The following is a 24300-nucleotide window of genomic DNA, read 5'->3' as shown; positions in this document are numbered from 1 at the left end:
ATTTCTGTTCTGACTTCCAGCCTAATTGACAGCCAACTAATTGCTATTGCCTGCACCTTGTGCAGCCGTGGCCCTACCCAACCAGTTTTCCTTTTAACCAATCGGAGGTTTGCGCAGTGCCTTTTTAAAGACTCGGTTAGATGGACACAAAATGGTCAAAATAAGTATAGAAGTACAAATGAGCTTGTTGTTGCTGGTACTTGGTTTGTTTTTAATTTTGCCTTGTAATGGAACCCAAAAGGCAACTGTCACGTTACATCCTGATTCTGAGACAGATTTAGGAACGCGATTAGAATCGCAAATTCACAGGCGGAACTTGTGATTCTATTCGATTATGATTGCCAGTTGTGTAAATTAGGTGATGACAGACAGCCAATAGTTAATTCCCTTACTGGGGAGCTGGCAACACTGCTCTACTGTTTGATTGTAATATTTCACAGTTGGCCACCAGATGTCGCTGTGGGGAGATGTTTCAAACTCATCGTTCCAAAAGATCGATTATTTTTGTGAATCAATAGTTCCAAATGATTTGATCGTTTCAATGTTCCATTTCTGCCATCCCTACAAAAAACAACAACAAAAAAAACGTTTGCACAAGGTTAGGACTATAAATATACAAAATATAACCAGGAATAAACCAAAAAACTAACAACAAATAAATGACTTGGCTATAGCCTCCGACAGCTGTTTGCCGTCTGCGTTGCTGGGGGAGCGCCCCCTAATCACTCTGGCACTGCAACATCAACAAAAAAGGGCTGACATCCGAATCATGACACATTTAGTAAGTTTAATTAATTATGAGGTCATTAAGTTTAATTAATTTGACCAATTTAAGCAATTTTAAGCTCTTTTTTTTTTCAAATTTGGTCAATTCAATTTGTATCCAAATCTTAAATCGGTTCAACAAATCTCTTTTCAGAGTGTACAATGAAGCAATTCAATTAAGTTGGTCAACAATTCTCTTTTTAGAGTACATAGGTAAGGTGTTCATCTTTACCAGTTAATCCAGATTGATCATTTATATTCATCAGAACTCTTTAAAGTGTGTCAAGGACATTCTTGTTTGCAATAGGAATTATCATTATAATATTATCATTATAATAATAATAATAATAATAATAATAATAATAATAATAATAATAATAATAATAATAAAAATTATTATTATTATTATTATTATTATTATTATTATTATTATTATTATTATTATTATTATTATTATTATTATTATTATTAGGCTACTAGGCTTTGCAATGACGTCACACAGGTCTTCAAGGCTTTGAATTGACGTCACACAGAGTCCCGCAAAGCTTTTTTCCCCTTCTTCCGTCTGCTTGTGACGTGGTATCATTGTGACCTGGGGACAAGAGGGCCAAGGGAGGTGCGACGCAGTTGAGTAGGTGATCCCCTGCTGCTAAGTGTGCTCCTGCTGTTAGTTTCCGTCGAGTGGAAGTTCCGAACATGAGGAGGATTCATGCAGTGACTTTCCTTGTTAACTTTGTCCTTTGGTGGACTTGTTCAGGTGAGAGTGTACTTACTTGATTAACTTTGGATGAACCCCCCCCCCCCCCAATGAAACGTCATTGTACTCTGTGAGCTCTTGAGACTTTTTTTTTATGGCAAAGGACTATCAACAAAATAACAGCAATTTAGAATTTTATGGGAATAAAAAAATCATATTGTGCACTTCAAGGCGCACGAGTCGCCACGGAAACGCAACAAGTAGGCCTACGTCACAACGCTCGGCTTGTAAGCACTATTCCGATGTTTTTGATCTTAAATGAGAGCCGTGCGTGCACAACCCCACCAAGTGTTTCTTTGTAGTAACTTTACGTGTTTTGTTGTGCATTCATAAGGCTGGGAAGCGCTGGGAGCACGCTACTCTGGCCACAGTTATTAGATCTCTAAATTCCGATTTTCAATCGAACACACCGTCACAGTTCGAGTATTTTAATACACTGTAAAAAAACAACAACGTGTTTGCTCAATTTGAAAGATAGAATGAACAATATTCAGTCGGTGTTTGTAACTTTTCTCTCCTTAGCTAGATAATGCTTGACATGTAGGCTATAGCGGAATTGAAATACCGGAACTATAAAATATACATGTCAATTGCTACATCTTTGTTTAGATTTTATCCAACATAAATTATTAATTAATTAAATGTTTTAGTCCCTGACCCCCCCCCCCCTCCCCCAGTTCTAAAATCCCATCTGCGCCACTATACATAGGCCCTGCCTGATGGATCGGGGACGTATACTGTAGGCCTATTAGAAGTGTCTGCGCCCCATGCGACCTTAATTGTCCTATAGCGCCCTCTAAGGGCACCACTGGAAATGGCTAAGACGTTCATTACTATGCTACATGAACTAGACTAGCTATCATTTTTATGTATATGCAATGAATGCAGTCATGTGTAGTGGATATTGGTGTGTTTCTCATCTTGTTGTTTTTCCAGTGCTCTCAAAATGTCCGACCAACTGGCGGCGCTACAAGGAACACTGTTACTATTTCTCAAACGACTATCAGAGTTGGCGAAGAGCTACATACAGCTGTTACTCCAAGGGAGGCCTCCTGGCCAGCATTTGGGACGGAAATGAGCAGGTGAGCTCTCTCTCTCTCTCTCTCTCTCTCCCCCTCTCTCTCTCTCTTATTTCTCTCAATATTTATCAATCGCTCTCTCTCTATTTCTCTATTTCTCTCTCTTTCTCTCTCTCTCTCTCTCTCTCTATTTCTCTTTCTATTTCCCTCTCTATTTCTCTATTTCTCTCTCTTTCTCTCTCTCTCTCTCTCTCTCTATTTCTCTTTCTATTTCCCTCTCTATTTCTCTCTATATATTTCTCTCCATTTCTCTCTCTCAATCGCTCTCTATCTCTCTGTATTGTATCTCTCACTCCCTTTTGCTCCTGCTCTTTCATTTTCATAACTTGAAAACGGCCACTGTTTTGCATTGATTCAAAAAACAACTCAGTGGCTGTGTGGTAGAGTGTCTACCCTGAGACTGGGAGGTCGTGGGTTCAATCCCCGGCTGGGTCATACCAAAGACAATAAGAATGGAACCCAATGCCGCCGGTTTATTATGGTTTGGAATTGAGGGGTTAGAACACCAAATGATTCGCAAGCGCACCCCCTGCGGCTCACCGCTCCCTGGGTCAAATGCGGAGAAGGAATTTCGCCCCACTTAGTTGGGTGTGACGATCAGTGGTACTTTAACTTTAAAAAAAGCCAGCTCCGAGATGGTTCTGAAAAGCGGTTCCATTGTAAACGCTCGTACCCGAAAAAGTCTTGGAAGTGCATCCACTCAGGGACAAGCAAGGCTGTTTCAGTGTGGAACCGAGCTAATGGAAACGTTCCTTTACACTCTCTACCATTCTTGCAGAACTGGGTGCGTTCCCAATATCCCGGCGAGTTCGCCTGGATCGGCCTGTGGCGTGCTTATGAGTATTACTCACAGTGGAAGTGGGTTGATGGAACGCTTTACTTTCAAGTAGTGTCGTAAGTGCCATTTCTTTACTCAGTGCTTGGAGCAGGAAAAATCTCTGTGCCTGAAATCCGCTCTGGGTGGTTGGGGGCCACCAATTTGTAAATCCCTTGTGTGAAAGCTTGTTGCCTGTTTCAGGCAATGGGGTTCTGGTCAGCTGCACGAAAAACCTAGTAGCGGATACTGCACTGTGATAGCGCAAAGTGGTTGGTACACCAAAGACTGCGACAGGTACCTGGCCTACATCTGCAAGCGCCCTGTGGGTGAGTCCACACCTTGTTGATTTGTGGCTGCATTACCTTAGCGTGTCGCTACAACAATGCGGTTAGTAATGTGACGTCCCAGCAAAATTGGACTCGTTCTTTTTGCATGGAACCTTCTTTTCCGGGTGAGGAGATTGAGACGGGATTCCTGGTCCAATTCAATCCAAATCCATGTGTTGCCACTTTGACATTAAAATAGTAACTATAAAGTAACTTAGTTACTTTGCTAGTTACTTGTTACTTTCATAGTAACATTCGGAAACAAATACACCGGGTTTTGTCAATTAATTGGAAGTGCAGTTTTGAAAATGGCATTTAGGAACAAAATTTGTTTTTGTTAAAAATGAAATAGACAACCTTAGTTTTAAGCATACAATATTTGGCATCAAGCACACGATCACTTACTTGTTAATTCATTCACTGCCATTGACGGCTATATACGTCAAAAATTCATTTGAACTATTTCTATTAGTTTAACGTTTTTTTCCACTTGCTAACAAGAGTATGAAAACCTAGATCTTTTTTTTTTGTACATTCAGAACAGATATACAATTTGTGATTAATAATCGTTAGTTAACTAGTGAAATCATGTGATTAATTACAATTTAAAAAATTAATCACCTGACGGCCCTAATTAAAAAAAATAATTAAAAAAAATAACGGGCGTCAGACGATTAAAAATTGTATTCATAATTAATCCTATTATTAATCCTAAAATTAATCACCAATTTTATATCTGTTATAAATATACAATAATTGTTTTCTAGGTTTTCATAAAAAATGAAATGAAATGAAAAAAAAAAGTTAAATAGAAAAAGTTCACATGAATTTTTGACGTCTGTAGTCGTCAATGGCAGTGAATGAGGTAATTTAGCTTTGAATGTTTATTTATAGCTTACTTTGGAAGCATGACTTTTTTATGCACAAATTATTACTTAGTAATTGCCAGAGTTCTTTTTAAGTCAGTCATCCAGCTGATGGCAACCAGACTCCGGTAATTTGCAAATGACTTATGCCATCATGCTCAAAAAGTAAGAGTTGCGCTAGCGACCCTGAAAGAGAAGGCAGACGTCCTGTGTCTTCAGAAGACGCACGACAAAGTCTGCTAATGTGCACTGTCCTTTCAAATGGATTTCTTTTTTCTCTGCAGACGAGACCCCATCCCTTGCCTGTCCTCAACACCCTGATTGTGTCTGTAACTGTCATCCATTTTCTTGTCCAAAATGTCCTGATCTTACATGCCCCGCTCTTCCTAATCTTACCTGTCCCGCCCTCCCCACCTCCCACCCTCCCTCCTGCCTCCTGACGTCAACCACCGCTCCGCCAACCAATCGGGAGCCTGAGATCTGCACGAGCTCGGCCAATGGGATGGCGTGTTCCTCTCACAATGTCACATGCTCGTGCATGCTCCCCGTGCTTGCCAACTCGGTGAGTTAACGGTTTTTGCTGTGAATGCTGAATAGCATTATAAGCTCCCCGTGTTGTAAGTAAGCTGACCTTTTTCAGGTCATCTTTGGAAATATCTGTCCATATTGTCCACAATAACATAAAAAGGATTGTTTTTATTGTCTTTTACAAATAAATGAAATAAACGATTAAAATATATATTTTTTCTCAATTGTGCGTGTACAGAAAGGCGGATTCAGAGGTGCGCTCGACGACGGTCTCAGCGTGAACCGCAGCATCGTCATCAGAGGACGAGCCTATCCCAAAGCAGAGACGTAATAGGCCACGCCCTTGCCCCAAGGTCAAGGAGCCCGTTACCACGATGATTTTGTGTGTTTGCGCGGCAGGCTCATCGTCAACCTGCTGGGGCGCGACCTCCACCCCGATGACGACGCGACGGCGCTGCACCTGAGGTTCAACTTTGAAAGCAGAACCGTCGTGCTCAACTCCATGGTGGACGGCTCGTGGGTTGAAAAGAGGCAGGAGAACTTTCCAGAGCAACGCCCCTTTGGACCCGGACTCGACTTCAAGGTCACACCACTTGATCTTGATCTGGTCGCACTTGGAAGTGTTTTTCTTTTGAAGCTTTTTCTGTAGTGCGCATCAATGATGAGGCCTAGCATCCGTAAAATCCAAAATATCAATCCAATACGAGCAAAAATTGAAGTGGGCGCAAGTGGAGATGTCCACATGTGAAAATGCACCTGTAGAAACTCCATTTACTGATTGAGTACTTATTGACCTTCTGATTTGTCCTCATCCAGATTGTCATCTGGTGTGACGCCGAAACTTTTCGCCTGACCTTTAACGACATCCACCAGATGGATTACAAATATCAAATTCAAGACCTGCGAAGCATCAAGTGGTTGGAGGTGTGGTCTGCGTTGCTGACGAGTATCCAGCTGATGTGACGTCGCCGTCCGAATGCCGCTTCCTGTCTGGATGACCACTTTGTGGACACCAATCAGCAATTAGTTTACTTCTAGTACTCAGTAGAAGAGATATGAAGTTCCAATTAGTTAATTTCCACTTGAGTGTTTTGAAGTGATAAAATAAAAAGTGTTTGAACAATAAAAGTGAATAAAGTGAACATTTCAGTAAGTGTCTTGGTGGGTTTTTTTTTCTGAATTTAGTGATCTGTAGGAATATCACTGTTCTATATTGTGCTATGCTTTGTGACAGTTGTATTATGTGGAGTTAACATTTGGGACATGCAGGGTGAAGTCTGTCTTGAACCGTCATTGTCCTTGACGTGCACCATGTCTCAATACGCTTTCAGAGTGTCTCCAGAGTGTCTCTTCAACACTTCGGGAATTGTTCAAGTCACAAAATGGCTGTTAAGAGTTTGGAATAAATCTGTCTTTTGGTAGATGTGCTTCCTGGTCATTTATCATAATTCTATTTTTCACATTTATTTCTTGGTCTGTGCATGACTTACATGTCTGCTCTCAAAATTGTGTTGTCATTTATTAAAAAAACAAGACACTCAACTGTTGGGAAAAGGTTACATGCAGCAACATTTCAAGTCTCCAAGCACTGTTTTTTTTTCTCTTTCTTTAAACAGGACCACGAACAGAAACGGGGCTGCATGTGATCATTCCCGGTGATGAGAAAGTCCTGCTCGATGACTCCAGTCGCAACGGACAAAGCGCGGTGGAAGAAGTATTTTGTTTTTCTTTCTTGGACTCGCTACAGTCATAACAATGTACATGCTTAATATACTTGCTGCTCTACACTCTAAAAAGAGGATTGTTGAACCAATTTTAGATTAAACATAATTATTGGTAATACACGATTGAATTAAATTAATCCAAAGTGAATGTATTAAGTTTGATCAACTCATAATCAATTAAATCTAATACATTCACTTTTGATTAACTTAATATATCACTTTGGATTAACTTAATTCAATCGTCAGTTACCACTTGAAACAATTGTATTAAATTGGTTAATTCTCTGTTTAATCTTAACTCATTCACTGCCATTGACGGTTATAGAAGTCAAAAATAATTTTTAACTATTTTTATTAATTTAACATTTTTTTCCCCACTTTTCTTATCAAGAGTTTGAAAACCTAGAATTTTTTTTTCTTAAAGTAGAACAGATATAAAAAAATTGGGAATAATCGTGAGTGGTTTTTAATAAAAGATTATTAAAAATTAGGGGCATCAGGCAATTAAAATGTGTAATCGTAATTAATCGCATTGATCATTTCTATCCATCAGAACTCTTTAAAGTGTGTCACGGACATTCTTGTTTGCAATAGGAATTATTATTGATATTATTATTAGGCTACAAGGCTTTGCAATGACGTCACACAGGTCTTCAAGGCTTTGAAATGACGTCACACAGGGTCCCGCAAAGCTTTTTTCCCCTTCTTCCGTCTGCTTGTGACGTGGCATCATTGTGACCTGGGGACAAGAGGGCCAAGGGAGGTGCGACGCAGTTGAGTAGGTCATCCCGCTACTAAGTGTGCTCCTGCTGTTAGTTTCCGTCGAGTGGAAGTTCCAAACATGAGGAGAATTCATGCAGTGACTTTCCTTGTTATTTTTGTCCTTTGGTGTACTTGTTCAGGTGAGAGTGTACTTACTTAATTATTTTTGGATGAACCCCCCAAACCCGGTGCAGTACTTTGTCCAAAAGTCTAATGAAGTTGTATTCTTTTAATTCCGAGTTCAACTATTATCATCGAGGTTTTCCTTGACTATCAACAAAATAACAGCGATTTAGAATTTTATGGGAATAAAAAAATCATATTGTGCACTTCAAGGCGCACGAGTCGCCACGGAAACGCAACAAGTAGGCCTACGTCACAACGCTCGGCTTGTAAGCACTTTTCCTATGTTTTTGATCTTAAATGAAAGCCGTGCGTGCACAACCCCACCAAGTGTTTCTTTGTAGTAACTTTACGTGTTTTGTTGTGCATTCATAAGGCTGGGAAGCGCTGGGAGCACGCTACTCTGGCCACAGTTATTAGATCTCTAAATTCCGATTTTCAATCGAACACACCGTCACAATTCGAGTCTTTTAATACACTGTAAAAAAACAACAACGTGTTTGCTCAATTTGAAAGATAGAATGAACAATATTCAGTCGGTGTTTGTAACTTTTCTCTCCTTAGCTAGATAATGCTTGACATGTAGGCTATAGCGGAATTGAAATACCGGAACTATAAAATATACATGTCAATTGCTGCATCTTTGTTTAGATTTTATCCAACATAAATTATTAATTAATTAAATGTTTTAGTCCCTGCCCCCCCCCCCCTCCCCCAGTTCTAAAATCCCATCTGCGCCACTATACATAGGCCCTGCCTGATGGATCGGGGACGTATACTGTAGGCCCATTAGAAGTGTCTGCGGCCCATGCGACCTTAATTGTCCTATAGCGCCCCCTAAGGGCACCACTGGAAATGGCAGAGACGTTCATTACTATGCTACATGAACTAGACTAGCTATCATTTTTATGTATATGCAATGAATGCAGTCATGTGTGGTGGATATTGGTGTGTTTCTCATCTTGTTGTTTTTCCAGTGCTCTCAAAATGTCCGACCAACTGGCGGCGCTACAAGGAACACTGTTACTATTTCTCAAACGACTATCAGAGTTGGCGAAGAGCTACATACAGCTGTTACTCCAAGGGAGGCCTCCTGGCCAGCATTTGGGACGGAAATGAGCAGGTGAGCTCTCTCTCTCTTTCTATTTCCCTCTCTATTTCTCTCCATTTCTCTCTCTCAATCGCTCTCTATCTCTCTGTATTGTATCTCTCACTCCCTTTTGCTCCCGCTCCTTCATTTTCATAACTTGAAAACGGCCACTGTTTTGCATTGAATCAAAAACCAGCTCAGTGGCTGTGTGGTAGAGTGTCTACCCTGAGACTGGGAGGTCGTGGGTTCAATCCCCGGCCGGGTCATACTAAAGACAATAAGAATGGAACCCAATGCCGCCGGTTTATTACGGTTTGGAATTGAGGGGTTAGAACACCAAATGATTTGCAAGCGCACCCATGCAGAGATGGAATTTCGCCCCACTTAGTTGGGTGTGACGATCAGTGGTACTTTAACTTTTAAAAAAGGCCAGCTCCGAGATGGTTCTGAAAAGCGGTTCCATCGTAAACGCCCGTACCCGAAAAAGTCTTGGAAGTGCATCCACTCAGGGACAAGCAAGGCTGTTTAAGTGTGGAACCGGGCTAATGGAAACGTTTTTTTACTCTCTCTACCATTCTTGCAGAACTGGGTGCGTTCCCAATATCCCGGCGAGTTCGCCTGGATCGGCCTGTGGCGTGCTTGGGACAGGAACTCACAGTGGGAGTGGGTTGATGGAACGCTTTACTTTCAAGTAGTGTCGTAAGTGCCATTTCTTTACTCAGTGCTTGGAGCAGGAAAAATCTCTGTGCCTGAAATCCGCTCTGGGTGGTTGGGGGCCACCAATTTGTAAATCCCTTGTGTGAAAGCTTGTTGCCTGTTTCAGGCAATGGGGTTCTGGTCAGCCGGACAGAAACCCTAAAAACGGATACTGCACTGTGATAGCCCAAAGTGGTTGGTACACCAAAGACTGCAACAGGTACCTGGCCTACATCTGCAAGCGCCCTGTGGGTGAGTCCACACCTTGTTGATTTGTGGCTGCATTACCTTAGCGTGTCGCTACAACAATGCGGTTAGTAATGTGACGTCCCAGCAAAATTGGACTCGTTCTTTTTGCATGGAACCTTCTTTTCCGGGTGAGGAGATTGAGACGGGATTCCTGGTCCAATCCAATCCAAATCCATGTGTTGCCACTTTGACATTGAAAAAGTGATTATAAAGTAACTTAGTTACTTTGCTAGTTACTTGTTACTTTCATAGTAACATTCGGAAAAAAATACACCGGGTTTTGTCAATTAATTGGAAGTGCAGTTTTGAAAATGGCATTTAGGAACAAAATTTGTTTTTGTTAAAAATGAAATAGACAACCTTAGTTTTAAACATACAATATTTGGCATCAAGCACACGATCACTTACTTGTTAATTCATTCACTGCCATTGACGGCTATATACGTCAAAAATTCATTTGAACTATTTCTATTAGTTTCCACTTGCTAACAAGAGTATGAAAACCTAGATCTATTTTTTTTTGTACATTCACAACAGATATAAAATTTGTGATTAATCGTTAGTTAATTTAAAAAAATTATCAACTGACGCCCCTAATTTAAAAAAACAAATATTAAAAATAACGGGCATTAGACGATTAAAATTTGTATTAGTAATTAATCGTATGACTTCAATAGTTGACTCAAGATTAATCACAAATTTTATATCTGTTATAAATATACAATCATTTTTTAGTAGGTTTTCATAAAAAATAAAATGAAATGAAAAAAAAGCTAAATAGAAAAAGTTCACATGAATTTTTTACGTCTGTAGTCGTCAATGGCAGTGAATGAGGTAATTTAGCTTTGAATGTTTATTTATAGCTGTCACACCACGGTGAGGTTGTCTTGTCATTTCCTGTTTTATTTTGAAAATTCTGACTCCTTTCGTTTCAGGTCACTTGCCCTTCCTCGTGTGGTGTCTTTGTCAACCTTGATTCCTGATTGTGTCCACCTGTTTCCCATTACCCTCATGTGTTAAATGGTCTGCGTCTCCCCTGTCTTGTGCCAAAGTGTTTTCGTCAGAGCCACTCAAGCCAGTCATAGTACTCAGCCTTTTTGTCCTGTATCTAGTCATAACTTTGGTTTGTATTTTTGTATAGCCACAGTATGGTTTTGTTTAGGAATTATATTGTTTTGTTTGTTGTTTAGACATCCTCCCTTTTTGGAGCGCCTTTAGTTAACTTAATAGCCTTTGTTTTTTTCCCCTCTTAACGAGGAGTTTTTTTGTTTAATAAATATTTGCCTTGGCCTCAAACCCCTATCTCTGCGTCTGAGTCCTAAAACTGCCACGTCGTGTCAGTACACTTAGGCCAGTATGGACCCAGCAGAGAGGGAGCGAATGGCCGCAGCGCTGCAAGCTCAGGAAGCCCGTCTCTCCCAGCAAGAGGAATTTCAGGCAACCATGGCAGCGCACATGGTCCAGCTCACAGCACAGTTACGGGACCTTCAGGATCGCACCACTAGCCCTCCGGCCGTGCCAGAGACTCAAGCAGCCATGCCGATTCCGCCCGTGCCGTACGCCGGGTCGGGGATCAAGCTAGCCTCCCCTGAGCGATTCTCTGGGGAGCCAGGACAATGCAAGGCATTTTTGACTGACTGTGACATTCATTTTGAGCACTCCCCCCAGGCCTTTCCCACAGATCGATCCCGGGTGGCTTTCATGATTTCCCACCTGACTGGGAGAGCCAGAGCCTGGGCCACGGCAGAGTGGGCACGCAGTTCCCCCCTCTGCGGCTCCGTCATGGACTTCCGAGCCGCCCTTCAGAGGGTTTTTGATCCAGTCTGTTCAGACCGGGAAAAGGCCCGGCAGCTTAGCAGCCTGAAACAAGGAAAAGACTCCGTGAGCGACTATGCCATCCGCTTCCGCACTCTCGCGGCAGAGAGTGGCTGGAATTCCACAGCGCTCTATGACGTCTTCCTCAAGGGCCTGGCGACGTCCATCCAAGAACTGCTCATCTCAGTTGACCTGCCACCGGACTTGGACTCCCTCATCGCCCTTGCCATCCGGACGGATCATCGGCTGCAGGAGGTTACCCAGAGCCGCGGTCACAGGGCAAGGACGATGGCATCGGGGGTGTCAGCTCCTCTCGGTTCCTCGTCAGTACAGCGCCAACACGTTCCCTTGGGACCAGAGGAGGAGCCCATGCAACTGGGCAGAGCGCGGCTTTCGCAGGTGGAGAGACGGCGCCGACAGCTGGAAGGGCTGTGTTTTTACTGCGGAAACCAAGATCACCTCGTGGCTGCCTGCCCAGCCAAAAGGACCAAAGCGGTGAGTCAAGTTACGACTCCAGTGTCGGTCCCACGAAAACTCACTCCAGTAAAAATCATTCACCGCACCACTTCCACAGACCTCCATGCCCTGATAGACTCTGGGGCAGATGAGAGCCTGATAGACTGGGGGCTTGTGAGACATTTTGGTGCCAAGACTGAGCCGCTAATTAAGCCCATTAAGGCTAGCGCACTAAATGGTAGTGAGTTATTCATCATTACACACATCACAGAACCCATCCAGCTCCAAGTTGGCAAACATAAGGAGCACCTAGTTTTTCATGTGTTTCAGTCTCCTTCACAGACTCTGGTCCTGGGACACCCATGGTTGTGTGAACATAACCCCCATGTAAACTGGATGACTGGTGAAGTTCTGGGATGGGGAAAGAGAATTGTGAGCCATGGGGTTGGTTCACCAATTCGGGAAGCGGACATTACGACTGTTAATCATATTTCTGTTAATTCCCTCACCGACTCTGAGTACCCAAATCTGAGCATCGTGCCTCCTTGCTACCATCACCTCAAGGAGATATTCAACAAGACCAAAGCCATGTCGCTCCCACCGCATCGTTCCTATGACTATGCCATAGAGCTGATTCCAGGTTCCACCATTCCCAAGGGACGCCTATATTCTGTTTCAGGACCAGAGAAGGCGGCCCTGAAGGAATACATCGAAACTTCCCTGAAGGCTGGACTGATTCGTCCTTCGTCATCACCAGCGGGAGCGGGTTTCTTTTTTGTGGGGAAAAAGGATGGTTCCTTACGGCCTTGCATAGACTATAGCCTCCTTAATGACATTACAATACAAAACCGTGAGGATGAATGGGAAAACCGGGTTTAATACACCTAGTGGCCATTACGAATACCTAGTCATGCCCTTTGGTCTCACTAATGCTCCTGCTGTTTTCCAGGCCATGATTAATGACGTTTTGAGAGACTTTCTGGACCAGTTTGTATGTTTATTTAGACGACATACTTGTATACTCGTCAGATCTAGCCACACATCAAATCCATGTTTCCAAGGTTCTTCAAAGACTGCTTGAGAACAAACTTTATGTCAAGGCAGAGAAAAGTGTTTTTTATGCCAAAACCATCTCCTTCCTAGGCTTTGTCATAGCCCCTGAGAAGGTACAGATGGATCAGGCTAAAAGTAGCGCCGTGAGGGAGTGGCCCACACTTGTTAGCCGCAAGAAGGTTCAGCAATTCCTTGGGTTTGCTAACTTTTACAGACGCTTCATCAGAGGGTTCAGCGCAATAGCTGCCCCTCTGCATGCCCTCACCTCCCCTCGGGTGAGGTTCAGCTGGTCACCGGAGGCAGAAGCCGCATTTCAAGCACTCAAACAACGCTTTGTCACAGCACCAATCCTCACAATGCCAGATCCACAGCGGCAATTTGTTGTGGAAGTGGACGCGTTCAATGAGGGGATCGGAGCTGTCCTGTCTCAGCGTGCAGAGAAGGATGGAAAGATGCATCCCTGTGCCTTCTTGTCACGACGACTATCCAAGGCAGAGCGTAACTATGATGATGGGGACAGAGAGCTCCTAGCTGTCAAAATTGCTTTGGAAGAATGGAGGCACTGGATTGAGGGGGCGAAGCATCCGTTTGTGGTCTGGACTGATCACAAGAACCTGGAATACATACGCAAAGCCAAGAGACTTAACCCACGCCAGGCCAGGTGGGCGCTGTTCTTTAACCGTTTTTCCTTCTCTCTCACTTACAGGCCGGGGTCTCGTAACGTCAAGCCCGACGGCCTGTCTCGTCTCTATGACCCCGAGCCTGTAGCTAAGGAACCAGAGACCATCCTTTCGCCGAACCGTGTGGTTGGAGCCGTGTCATGGCAAATCGAGAGGGATGTTAAACAAGCCAACGGTGAGGCAAGTCCACCAAATGGATGTCCGCTTAATAGACTATTTGTCCCAGTGCAGCTGCGCCCACAGGTGATCCATTGGACCCACACCTCACTTCTTTCCTGTCATCCGGTAGTCCGACGGACAATGTACGCCATCTCCCGGCGATTCTGGTGGCCTTCCATGGAGCTGGAGGTCCGAGAGTACATCGAGGCCTGCTCGGTATATGCCCGAAATAAGTCATCCACCAGATCGCGCATGGGCCTGCTGCAGCCCCTTCCCATTCCTTCCAGACCATGGGCAGAAATATCCCTGGACTTTGTCACAGGACTCCCCATCTCCCGAGGTAAAACCACAGTTCTCACTGTAGTCGACAGATTTTCTAAAATGGTCAGATTCATAGCCTTGCCTAAGCTTCTCTCAGCCAAGGAAACGGCTGAGGTTATGATTAACCACGTCTTTCGAGTTCATGGATTCCCTAGAGACATTGTGTCTGACCCCGCGGGGGCCCCAGTTTGTATCTCGCTTCTGGAGGGAGTTTTGCCGCTTAATCGGCGCCAAAGCCAGCCTAACCTCAGGTTACCACCCGAGGCTAACGGCCAGTCAGAGCGCCTCAACCAACAGTTAGAAACCGGTCTCCGATGCCTAGTCTCCCAGAATCCTGCAACGTGGAGCAAACACCTGGTCTGGGTTGAGCTTGCCCATAACTCGCTGCCTACTTCTGCCACAGAACTCACCCCATTCAAATGTGTTTTTGACTATGATCCCCCCTTCTTTGCCAACCTGGAGTCTGAGGCCTCTGTTCCTTCTGCCCATGCCTTGGTCCGCCGCTGCCATCGCATCTGGGCAGCCGCTCGGCAGGTACTGGAGCGCCAGAGGGACAGAGTCAAGCGAGCAGCTGATCAAAAGAGGAGACCTGCTCCAGCATACCAGCCGGGGGATAAAGTGTGGCTGTCCTCCAAAAACCTTCACTTGAAGGTGCCATGCCAAAAGTTGGCACCACGGTTTGTGGGTCCGTACCCCATCTCAAAGGTGATCAACCCGGCCGCTGTTCGTCTTCGCCTGCCTCGGTCCCTTCGTGTTCATCCAACGTTCCACGTTAGCCAAGTCAAGCCGGTCAGGGAGAGTCCCCTGGTTCCGGCTCCTTCGCCCCCGCTGCCTCCTGTGATTGTGGATGGGGGCCCCGTCTACAAAGTGAAGCGACTGCTGGCCGTCCGCAATCGGGGCCAGCCGGGGCAGGCAGTTCTTGGTGGACTGGGATGGGTATGGGCCCGAGGAGAGACAGTGGGTTCCTTCCCGCTTCATTATGGATGACTCTCTAATTGAGGACTTCTATAGGGATTATTCTGACCAGCCTGGGCCATCGGGAGTTGGCCCGAGAGGGAGGGGTACTGTCACACCGCGGTGAGGTTGTCTTTTAATTTCCTGTTTAATTTTGAAAATTCTGACTCCTTTCGTTTCAGGTCACTTGCCCTTCCTCGTGTGGTGTCAGTGTCATTCCTGATTGTGTCCACCTGTTTCCCATTACCCTCATGTGTTAAATGGTCTGCGTCTCCCCTGTCTTGTGCCTAAGTGTTTTCGTCAGAGCCAGTCATAGTCCTCAGCCTTGTTGTCCTGTATCTAGTCATTTGTATAGCCACAGTATGGTTTTGTTTAGGAATTATATTGTTTTGTTTGTAGTTTAGACATCCTCCCTTTTTGGAGCGCCTTTAGTTAACTTTTAATAGCCTTTGTTTTTTTGTTTAATAAATATTTGCCTTGGCCTCAAACCCCTATCTCTGCGTGAGTCCTAAAACTGCCACGTCGTGTCAATAGCTTACTTTGGAAGCATGACTTCTTCATGCACAAATGATTACTTAGTAATTGCCAGAGTTCTTTTTAAGTCAGTCATCCAGCTGAATGCAACCAGACTCCGGTAATTTGCAAAGGACTTATGCCATCATGCTCAAAAAGTAAGAGTTGCGCTAGCGACCCTGAAAGAAAAGGCAGACGTCCTGTGTCTTCAGAAGACGCACGACAATGTCTGCTAATATGCACTGTCCTTTCAAATGGATTTCTTTTTTCTCTGCAGACGAGACCCCATCCCTTGCCTGTCCTCAATACCCTGATTGTGTCTGTAACTGTCATCCATTTTCTTGTCCAAAATGTCCTGATCTTACATGCCCCGCTCTTCCTAATCTTACCTGTCCCGCCCTCCCCACCTCCCACCCTCCCTCCTGCCTCCTGACGTCAACCACCGCTCCGCCAACCAATCGGGAGCCTGAGATCTGCACGAGCTCGGCCAATGGGATGGCGTGTTCCTCTCACAATGTCACATGCTCGTGCATGCTCCCCGTGCTTGCCAACTCGGTGAGTTAACGGTTTTTGCTGTGAATGCTGAATAGCATTATAAGCTCCCCGTGTTGTAAGTAAGCTGACCTTTTTCAGGTCATCTTTGGAAATATCTGTCCATATTGTCCACAATAACATAAAAAGGATTGTTTTTATTGTCTTTTACAAATAAATGAAATAAACGATTAAAATATATATTTTTTCTCAATTGTGCGTGTACAGAAAGGCGGATTCAGAGGTGCGCTCGACGACGGTCTCAGCGTGAACCGCAGCATCGTCATCAGAGGACGAGCCTATCCCAAAGCAGAGACGTAATAGGCCACGCCCTTGCCCCAAGGTCAAGGAGCCCGTTACCACGACGACTTTGTGTGTTTGCGCGGCAGGCTCATCGTCAACCTGCTGGGGCGCGACCACCCCGATGACGACGCGACGGCGCTGCACCTGAGGTTCAACTTTGAAAGCAGAACCGTCGTGCTCAACTCCATGGTGGACGGCTCGTGGGTTGAAAAGAGGCAGGAGAACTTTCCAGAGCAACGCCCCTTTGGACCCGGACTCGACTTCAAGGTCACACCACTTGATCTTGATCTGGTCGCACTTGGAAGTGTTTTTCTTTTGAAGCTTTTTCTGTAGTGCGCATCAATGATGAGGCCTAGCATCCGTAAAATCCCAAATATCAATCCAATACGAGCAAAAATTGAAGTGGGCGCAAGTGGAGATGTCCACATGTGAAAATGCACCTGTAGAAACTCCATTTACTGATTGAGTACTTATTGACCTTCTGATTTGTCCTCATCCAGATTGTCATCTGGTGTGACGCCGACACTTTTCGCCTGACCTTTAACGACATCCACCAGATGGATTACAAATATCAATTTCAAGACCTGCGAAGCATCAAGTGGTTGGAGGTGTGGTCTGCGTTGCTGACGAGTATCCAGCTGATGTGACGTCGCCGTACGAATGCCGCTTCCTGTCTGGATGACCACTTAATGGACGCCAATCAGCAATTAGTTATTCTAGTACTCAGTAGAAGAGATATGAAGTTCCAATTAGTTAATTTCCACTTGAGTGTTTTGAAGTGATAAAATAAAAAGTGAACAATAAAAGTGAATAAAGTGAACATTTCAGTAAGTGTCTTGGTGTTTTTTTTTTTTGTGAATTTAGTGATCTGTAGGAATATCACTGTTCTATATTGTGCTATGCTTTGTGACAGTTGTATTATGTGGAGTTAACATTTGGGACATGCAGGGTGAAGTCTGTCTTGAACCGTCATTGTCCTTGACGTGCACCATGTCTCAATACGCTTTCAGAGTGTCTCCAGAGTCTCTTCAACACTTCGGGAATTGTTCAAGTCACAAAATGGCTGTTAAGAGTTTGGAATAAATCTGTCTTTTGGTAGATGTGCTTCCTGGTCATTTATCATAATTCTATTATTTTTCACATTTATTTCTTGGTCTGTGCATGACTTACATGTCTGCTCTCAAAATTGTGTTGCCATTTATTAAAAAAACAAAAACAAAAGACACTCAACTGTTGGGAAAAGGTTACATGCAGCAACATTTCAAGTCTCCGAGCACTGTTTTTTTTTCTCTTTCTTTAAACAGGACCACGAACAGAAACGGGGCTGCATGTGATCATTCCCGGTGATGAGAAAGTCCTGCTCGATGACTCCAGTCGCAACGGACAAAGTTCTTCTTTCTTAAAGTATAACAGATATAAAAAAAATTGGGAATAATTGTGAGTGGTTTTTAATAAAAGATTATTAAAAATTAGGGGCATCAGGCAATTAAAATGTGTAATCGTAATTAATCGCATTGATCATTTCTATCCATCAGAACTCTTTAAAGTGTGTCACGGACATTCTTGTTTGCAATAGGAATTATTATTGATATTATTATTAGGCTACAAGGCTTTGCAATGACGTCACACAGGTCTTCAAGGCTGTGAAATGACGTCACACAGGGTCCCGCAAAGCTTTTTTCCCCTTCTTCCGTCTGCTTGTGACGTGGCATCATTGTGACCTGGGGACAAGAGGGCCAAGGGAGGTGCGACGCAGTTGAGTAGGTCATCCCGCTACTAAGTGTGCTCCTGCTGTTAGTTTCCGTCGAGTGGAAGTTCCAAACATGAGGATTCATGCAGTGACTTTCCTTGTTATTTTTGTCCTTTGGTGGACTTGTTCAGGTGAGAGTGTACTTACTTAATTATTTTTGGATGAACCCCCCAAACCCGGTGCAGTACTTTGTCCAAAAGTCTAATGAAGTTGTATTCTTTTAATTCCGAGTTCAACTCATATCATCGAGGTTTTCCTTTAAGAAACGTCATTGTACTCATTGTGAGCTCTTGAGACTTTTTTTTTTATGGCAAAGGACTATCAACAAAATAACAGCAATTTAGAATTTTATGGGAATAAAAAAATCATATTGTGCACTTCAAGGCGCACGAGTCGCTACGGAAACGCAACAAGTAGGCCTACGTCACAACGCTCGGCTTGTAAGCACTTTTCCTATGTTTTTGATCTTAAATGAAAGCCGTGCGTGCACAACCCCACCAAGTGTTTCTTTGTAGTAACTTTACGTGTTTTGTTGTGCATTCATAAGGCTGGGAAGCGCTGGGAGCACGCTACTCTGGCCACAGTTATTAGATCTCTAAATTCCGATTTTCAATCGAACACACCGTCACAATTCGAGTCTTTTAATACACTGTAAAAAAACAACAACGTGTTTGCTCAATTTGAAAGATAGAATGAACAATATTCAGTCGGTGTTTGTAACTTTTCTCTCCTTAGCTAGATAATGCTTGACATGTAGGCTATAGCGGAATTGAAATACCGGAACTATAAAATATACATGTCAATTGCTACATCTTTGTTTAGATTTTATCCAACATAAATTATTAATTAATTAAATGTTCTAGTCCCTGCCCCCCCCTCCCCCAGTTCTAAAATCCCATCTGCGCCACTATACATAGGCCCTGCCTGATGGATCGGGGACGTATACTGTAGGCCTATTAGAAGTGTCTGCGCCCCATGCGACCTTAATTGTCCTATAGCGCCCCCTAAGGGCACCACTGGAAATGGCAGAGACGTTCATTGCTATGCGACATGACAAGCACCTGGACTAGCTATCATTTTTATGTATATGCAATGAATGCAGTCATGTGTGGTGGATATTGGTGTGTTTCTCATCTTGTTGTTTTTCCAGTGCTCTCCAAATGTCCGACCAACTGGCGGCGCTACAAGGAACACTGTTACTATTTCTCAAACGACACTGAGACTTGGGCAAGAGCTACATACAGCTGTTACTCCAAGGGAGGCCTCCTGGCCAGCATTTGGGACGGAAATGAGCAGGTGAGCTCTCTCTCTCTCTCTCTCTCTCTCTCTCTCTCTCTCTCTCTCTCTCTCTCTCTCTCTCTCTCTCTCTCTCTCTCTCTCTCTCTCTCTCTCTCTCTCTCTCTCTCTCTCTCTCTCTCTCTCTCTCTCTCTCTCTCTCTCTCTCTATTTCTCTCTATTTCTCACTATTTCTCTTTTTCCTTCTCTCTTTCTATTTCTATTTCTCTATTTCTCTCTCTCTCTTTCTCTTTCTCTCTTTCTCTCTCTATTTATCTCTCTTTCTATTTCTCTCTCTATTTCTCGCTCTCTCTATTTCTCTATTTTTTTCGTTCTCTCTCTTTCTAATTCTATTTCTCTCTATTTCTCTATTTTCTCTATCTATCTCTTTCACTCTTTCTATCTCTATATCACTCTTTCTATTTCTCTCTCTCTATTTCTCTATTTTTCCATCTCTCTCTTTCTATTTCTATTCCTCTCTCTATTTCTCTTTCTATTCCTCTCTCTATATATATTTTCTCAATTTCGCTCTTTCTTGCTCTCTCTATTTCTTTATTTTTCTCTATTTCTGTCTCTATCTCTCTCTTTCACTCTAAATCTTTATCAATCACTCTCTCTCTCTGTCTCTTTATATTTCTCTCTATTTCTCTCTTTCACTCCCTCTCGATTTCTCTATTTCTCTCTCTCTCTCTCTCTCCGTTTCTCTCTCTATTTATCTCTATTTTTCTCTATATATATTTCTCTTCATTTCTCTTTCAATCTTTATCAATCGCTCTCTATCTCTCTGTATTGTATCTCTCATTATTTTGCTCCTGCTCTTTCATTTTCATAACTTGAAAACGGCCACTGTTTTGCGTTGATTCAAAAACCAGTCATTGGCGGTAGTGTTCGCCCTGAGACTGGGAGGTCGCGGGTTCAATCCCCGACCGGGTCATACCAAAGACAATAAGAATGGAACCCAATGCCGCCCTGCTTGACACTCAGCGTTAAGGTTTGGAATTGAGGGGTTAGAACACCAAATGATTCGCAAGCGCACCCCCTGCGGCTCACCGCTCCCTGGGTCAAATGCGGAGAAGGAATTTCGCCCCACTTAGTTGGGTGTGACAATCAGTGGTACTTTAACTTTTAAAAAAGCCAGCTCCGAGATGGTTCTGAAATGCAGTTGCATTGTAAATGTTCGTACCTGAAAAAGTCTTGGAAATGCATCCACTCAGGGACAAGCAAGGCTGTTTCAGTGTGGAACCGGGCTAATGGAAACGTTTTTTTACTCTCTCTACCATTCTTGCAGAACTGGGTGCGTTCCCAATCTACCAGGGCGTTCGCCTGGATCGGCCTGTGGCGTGCTTATGAGTATTACTCACAGTGGAAGTGGGTTGATGGAACGCTTTACTTTCAAGTAGTGTCGTAAGTGCCATTTCTTTACTCAGTGCTTGGAGCAGGAAAAATCTCTGTGCCTGAAATCCGCTCTGGGTGGTTGGGGGCCACCAATTTGTAAATCCCTTGTGTGAAAGCTTGTTGCCTGTTTCAGGCAATGGGGTTCTGGTCAGCTGCACGAAAAACCTAGTAGCGGATACTGCACTGTGATAGCGCAAAGTGGTTGGTACACCAAAGACTGCGACAGGTACCTGGCCTACATCTGCAAGCGCCCTGTGGGTGAGTCCACACCTTGTTGATTTGTGGCTGCATTACCTTAGCGTGTCGCTACAACAATGCGGTTAGTAATGTGACGTCCCAGCAAAATTGGACTCGTTCTTTTTGCATGGAACCTTCTTTTCCGGGTGAGGAGATTGAGACGGGATTCCTGGTCCAATTCAATCCAAATCCATGTGTTGCCACTTTGACATTAAAATAGTAACTATAAAGTAACTTAGTTACTTTGCTAGTTACTTGTTACTTTCATAGTAACATTCGGAAAAAAATACACCGGGTTTTGTCAATTAATTGGAAGTGCAGTTTTGAAAATGGCATGAATGAACAAAATTTGTTTTTGTTAAAAATGAAATAGACAACCTTAGTTTTAAACATACAATATTTGGCATCAAGTACACAATCACTTACTTGTTAATTCATTCACTGCCATTGACGGCTATATACGTCAAAAATTCATTTGAACTATTTCTATTAGTTTAACATTTTTTTACACTTGCTAACAAGAGTATGAAAACCTAGATCATTTTTTTTGTACATTCAGAACAGATATAAAATTTGTGATTAATAATCGTTAGTTAACTAGTGAAATTATGTGATTAATTACAATTTAAAAAATTAACCACCTGACGCCCCTAATTAAAAAAAATTATTTAAAAAAATAACGAGCGTCAGACGATTAAAAATTGTATTCATAATTAATCCTATTATTAATCCTAAAATTAATCACCAATTTTATATCTGTTATAAATATACAATAATTGTTTTCTAGGTTTTCATAAAAAATGAAATGAAATGAAAAAAAAAGTTAAATAGAAAAAGTTCACATGAATTTTTGACGTCTGTAGTTGTCAATGGCAGTGAATGAGGTAATTTAGCTTTGAATGTTTATTTATAGCTTACTTTGGAAGCATGACTTTTTTATGCACAAATTATTACTTAGTAATTGCCAGAGTTCTTTTTAAGTCAGTCATCCAGCTGATGGCAACCAGACTCCGGTAATTTGCAAATGACTTATGCCATCATGCTCAAAAAGTAAGAGTTGCGCTAGCGACCCTGAAAGAGAAGGCAGACGTCCTGTGTCTTCAGAAGACGCACGACAAAGTCTGCTAATGTGCACTGTCCTTTCAAATGGATTTCTTTTTTCTCTGCAGACGAGACCCCATCCCTTGCCTGTCCTCAACACCCTGATTGTGTCTGTAACTGTGATCCATTTTCTTGTCCAAAATGTCCTGATCTTACATGCCCCGCTCTTCCTAATCTTACCTGTCCCGCCCGCCCCACCTCCCACCCTCCCTCCTGCCTCCTGACGTCGACCACCGCTCCGCCGACCAATCGGGAGCCCGAGATCTGCACGAGCTCGGCCAATGGGATGGCGTGTTCCTCTCACAATGTCACATGCTCGTGCATGCTCCCCGTGCTTGCCAACTCGGTGAGTTAAGGGTTTTTGCTGTGAATGCTGAATAGCATTATAAGCTCCCCGTGTTGTAAGTAAGCTGACCTTTTTCAGGTCATCTTTGGAAATATCTGTCCATATTGTCCACAACAACATAACAAGGATCGTTTTTATTGTCTTTTACAAATAAATGATTAAAATTAAATTTTTTCTCAATTGTGCGTGTACAGAAAGGCGGATTCAGAGGTGCGCTCGACGACGGTCTCAGCGTGAACCGCAGCATCGTCATCAGAGGACGAGCCTATCCCAAAGCAGAGACGTAATAGGCCACGCCCTTGCCCCAAGGTCAAGGAGCCCGTTACCACGACGACTTTGTGTGTTTGCGCGGCAGGCTCATCGTCAACCTGCTGGGGCGCGACCACCCCGATGACGACGCGACGGCGCTGCACCTGAGGTTCAACTTTGAAAGCAGAACCGTCATGGTGGACGGCTCGTGGGGTGAAAAGAGGCAGGAGAACTTTCCAGAGCAACGCCCCTTTGGACCCGGACTCGACTTCAAGGTCACACCACTTGATCTTGATCTGGTCGCACTTGGAAGTGTTTTTCTTTTGAAGCTTTTTCTGTAGTGCGCATCAATGATGAGGCCTAGCATCCGTAAAATCCAAAATATCAATCCAATACGAGCAAAAATTGAAGTGGGTGCAAGTAGAGATGTCCACATGTGAAAATGCACCTGTAGAAACTCCATTTACTGATTGAGTACTTATTGACCTTCTGATTTGTCCTCATCCAGATTGTCATCTGGTGTGACGCCGACACTTTTCGCCTGACCTTTAACGACATCCACCAGATGGATTACAAATATCAAATTCAAGACCTGCGAAGCATCAAGTGGTTGGAGGTGTGGTCTGCGTTGCTGACGAGTATCCAGCTGATGTGACGTCGCCGTCCGAATGCCGCTTCCTTTCTGGATGACCACTTTGTGGACGCCAATCAGCAATTAGTTTAATTCTAGTACTCACTACTGCCACCTTTTGTTGTTCTCCACTGTTTAGCTTAGCGATGCAACGATAAAATTAACAGTACAATTTCATGTCATGGAGGCCACACTACGGATTATAAGAAAATGTGTGGAATATTAAGTGCCAGGGATGTGAAATATGAAGTGATGAAGTTCCAATTAGTTAATTTCCCCTTGAGTGTTTTGAAGTGATAAAATAAAGTGAACAATAAAAGTGTATAATTTCAGAAAGTGTCTGGTGTTTGTTTAGTTGCAGCATCCTCTGGTGGCTCGTTTATGTCATTACGTGCCTCTATAAAGCGTTATCAGTGCTTGTAGGTGTTCACATTTGGTGTGTGTACACATTGAAGCCGTAATATGGAAAAGTTTGCCTGATTATTGCCCACATATCAGCTAAGGTCACTTTTAAAGCGGTGCCCGCCACCGATCTTTAATCTTTTAAACCTTATCAAGATGAAGACGCTTGTATTGATGCGCATTGTCAGATTAGGTGGTAATTTTACCTTGAATGAAAATGGCTGTTGGCTTGTTAATGTCGTGCTGTTTTTTTATTTGGGACATTTTGAGGTTTGACCAAATGCATTTTTTAATCAATGTGTTCATAACATTGGATTTTATGGAAAACGAAGTGCGCCCTTATTGAA

General features: G+C 43.4%; 3 protein-coding genes across 3 annotated transcripts; all 3 read left to right on the top strand.

The window, feature by feature from the left end:
- Positions 1-1320: 1320 nt before the first annotated feature.
- Positions 1321-6559, top strand: LOC147164459 (uncharacterized). Its single transcript, XM_086090409.1, has 8 exons — positions 1321-1522; positions 2459-2604; positions 3380-3495; positions 3620-3744; positions 4895-5172; positions 5377-5465; positions 5538-5721; positions 5955-6559. Exons 1-8 carry the CDS (start codon positions 1462-1464, stop codon positions 6099-6101), a joined length of 1146 nt encoding a protein of 381 aa, XP_085946535.1. The 5' UTR covers positions 1321-1461; the 3' UTR covers positions 6102-6559.
- Positions 6560-7580: 1021 nt separating this feature from the next.
- On the top strand, positions 7581-17665 carry LOC147164458 (uncharacterized). Its single transcript, XM_086092022.1, has 8 exons — positions 7581-7764; positions 8725-8870; positions 9421-9536; positions 9661-9785; positions 16011-16288; positions 16493-16581; positions 16654-16834; positions 17068-17665. The coding sequence occupies exons 1-8, from the start codon at positions 7704-7706 to the stop codon at positions 17212-17214; spliced, it is 1143 nt and encodes a 380-aa protein (XP_085948148.1). The 5' UTR covers positions 7581-7703; the 3' UTR covers positions 17215-17665.
- A 617-nt stretch (positions 17666-18282) lies between these two features.
- On the top strand, positions 18283-23887 carry LOC147164457 (uncharacterized). Its single transcript, XM_086090408.1, has 8 exons — positions 18283-18448; positions 19468-19613; positions 20881-20996; positions 21121-21245; positions 22394-22671; positions 22866-22954; positions 23027-23195; positions 23429-23887. The coding sequence occupies exons 1-8, from the start codon at positions 18391-18393 to the stop codon at positions 23573-23575; spliced, it is 1128 nt and encodes a 375-aa protein (XP_085946534.1). The 5' UTR covers positions 18283-18390; the 3' UTR covers positions 23576-23887.
- Positions 23888-24300: the final 413 nt, after the last annotated feature.

This window comes from Leptonotus elevatus, chromosome 12 (genome assembly GCF_054856555.1).
Source record: "Leptonotus elevatus isolate MCC_2025b chromosome 12, RoL_Lele_1.0, whole genome shotgun sequence".
In the NCBI taxonomy this organism is placed as follows: Eukaryota; Metazoa; Chordata; class Actinopteri; order Syngnathiformes; family Syngnathidae; genus Leptonotus; species Leptonotus elevatus.
This window is presented reverse-complemented; position numbering and strand designations above follow the sequence as displayed.

Excerpts from the sequence above, each read along its gene's own strand:
- LOC147164459 (XM_086090409.1), top strand. The coding sequence starts at position 1,462 with ATGAGGAGGATTCATGCAGTGACTTTCCTTGTTAACTTTGTCCTTTGG. Across the intron at positions 5,173-5,376 it reads TCCCCGTGCTTGCCAACTCG|AAAGGCGGATTCAGAGGTGC; the intron begins GTGAGTTAACGG and ends GTGCGTGTACAG. Across the intron at positions 5,722-5,954 it reads GACCCGGACTCGACTTCAAG|ATTGTCATCTGGTGTGACGC; the intron begins GTCACACCACTT and ends GTCCTCATCCAG.
- LOC147164458 (XM_086092022.1), top strand. The coding sequence starts at position 7,704 with ATGAGGAGAATTCATGCAGTGACTTTCCTTGTTATTTTTGTCCTTTGG. Across the intron at positions 8,871-9,420 it reads TTTGGGACGGAAATGAGCAG|AACTGGGTGCGTTCCCAATA; the intron begins GTGAGCTCTCTC and ends CCATTCTTGCAG. Across the intron at positions 9,537-9,660 it reads CTTTACTTTCAAGTAGTGTC|GCAATGGGGTTCTGGTCAGC; the intron begins GTAAGTGCCATT and ends TGCCTGTTTCAG.
- LOC147164457 (XM_086090408.1), top strand. The coding sequence starts at position 18,391 with ATGAGGATTCATGCAGTGACTTTCCTTGTTATTTTTGTCCTTTGGTGG. Across the intron at positions 19,614-20,880 it reads TTTGGGACGGAAATGAGCAG|AACTGGGTGCGTTCCCAATC; the intron begins GTGAGCTCTCTC and ends CCATTCTTGCAG. Across the intron at positions 20,997-21,120 it reads CTTTACTTTCAAGTAGTGTC|GCAATGGGGTTCTGGTCAGC; the intron begins GTAAGTGCCATT and ends TGCCTGTTTCAG.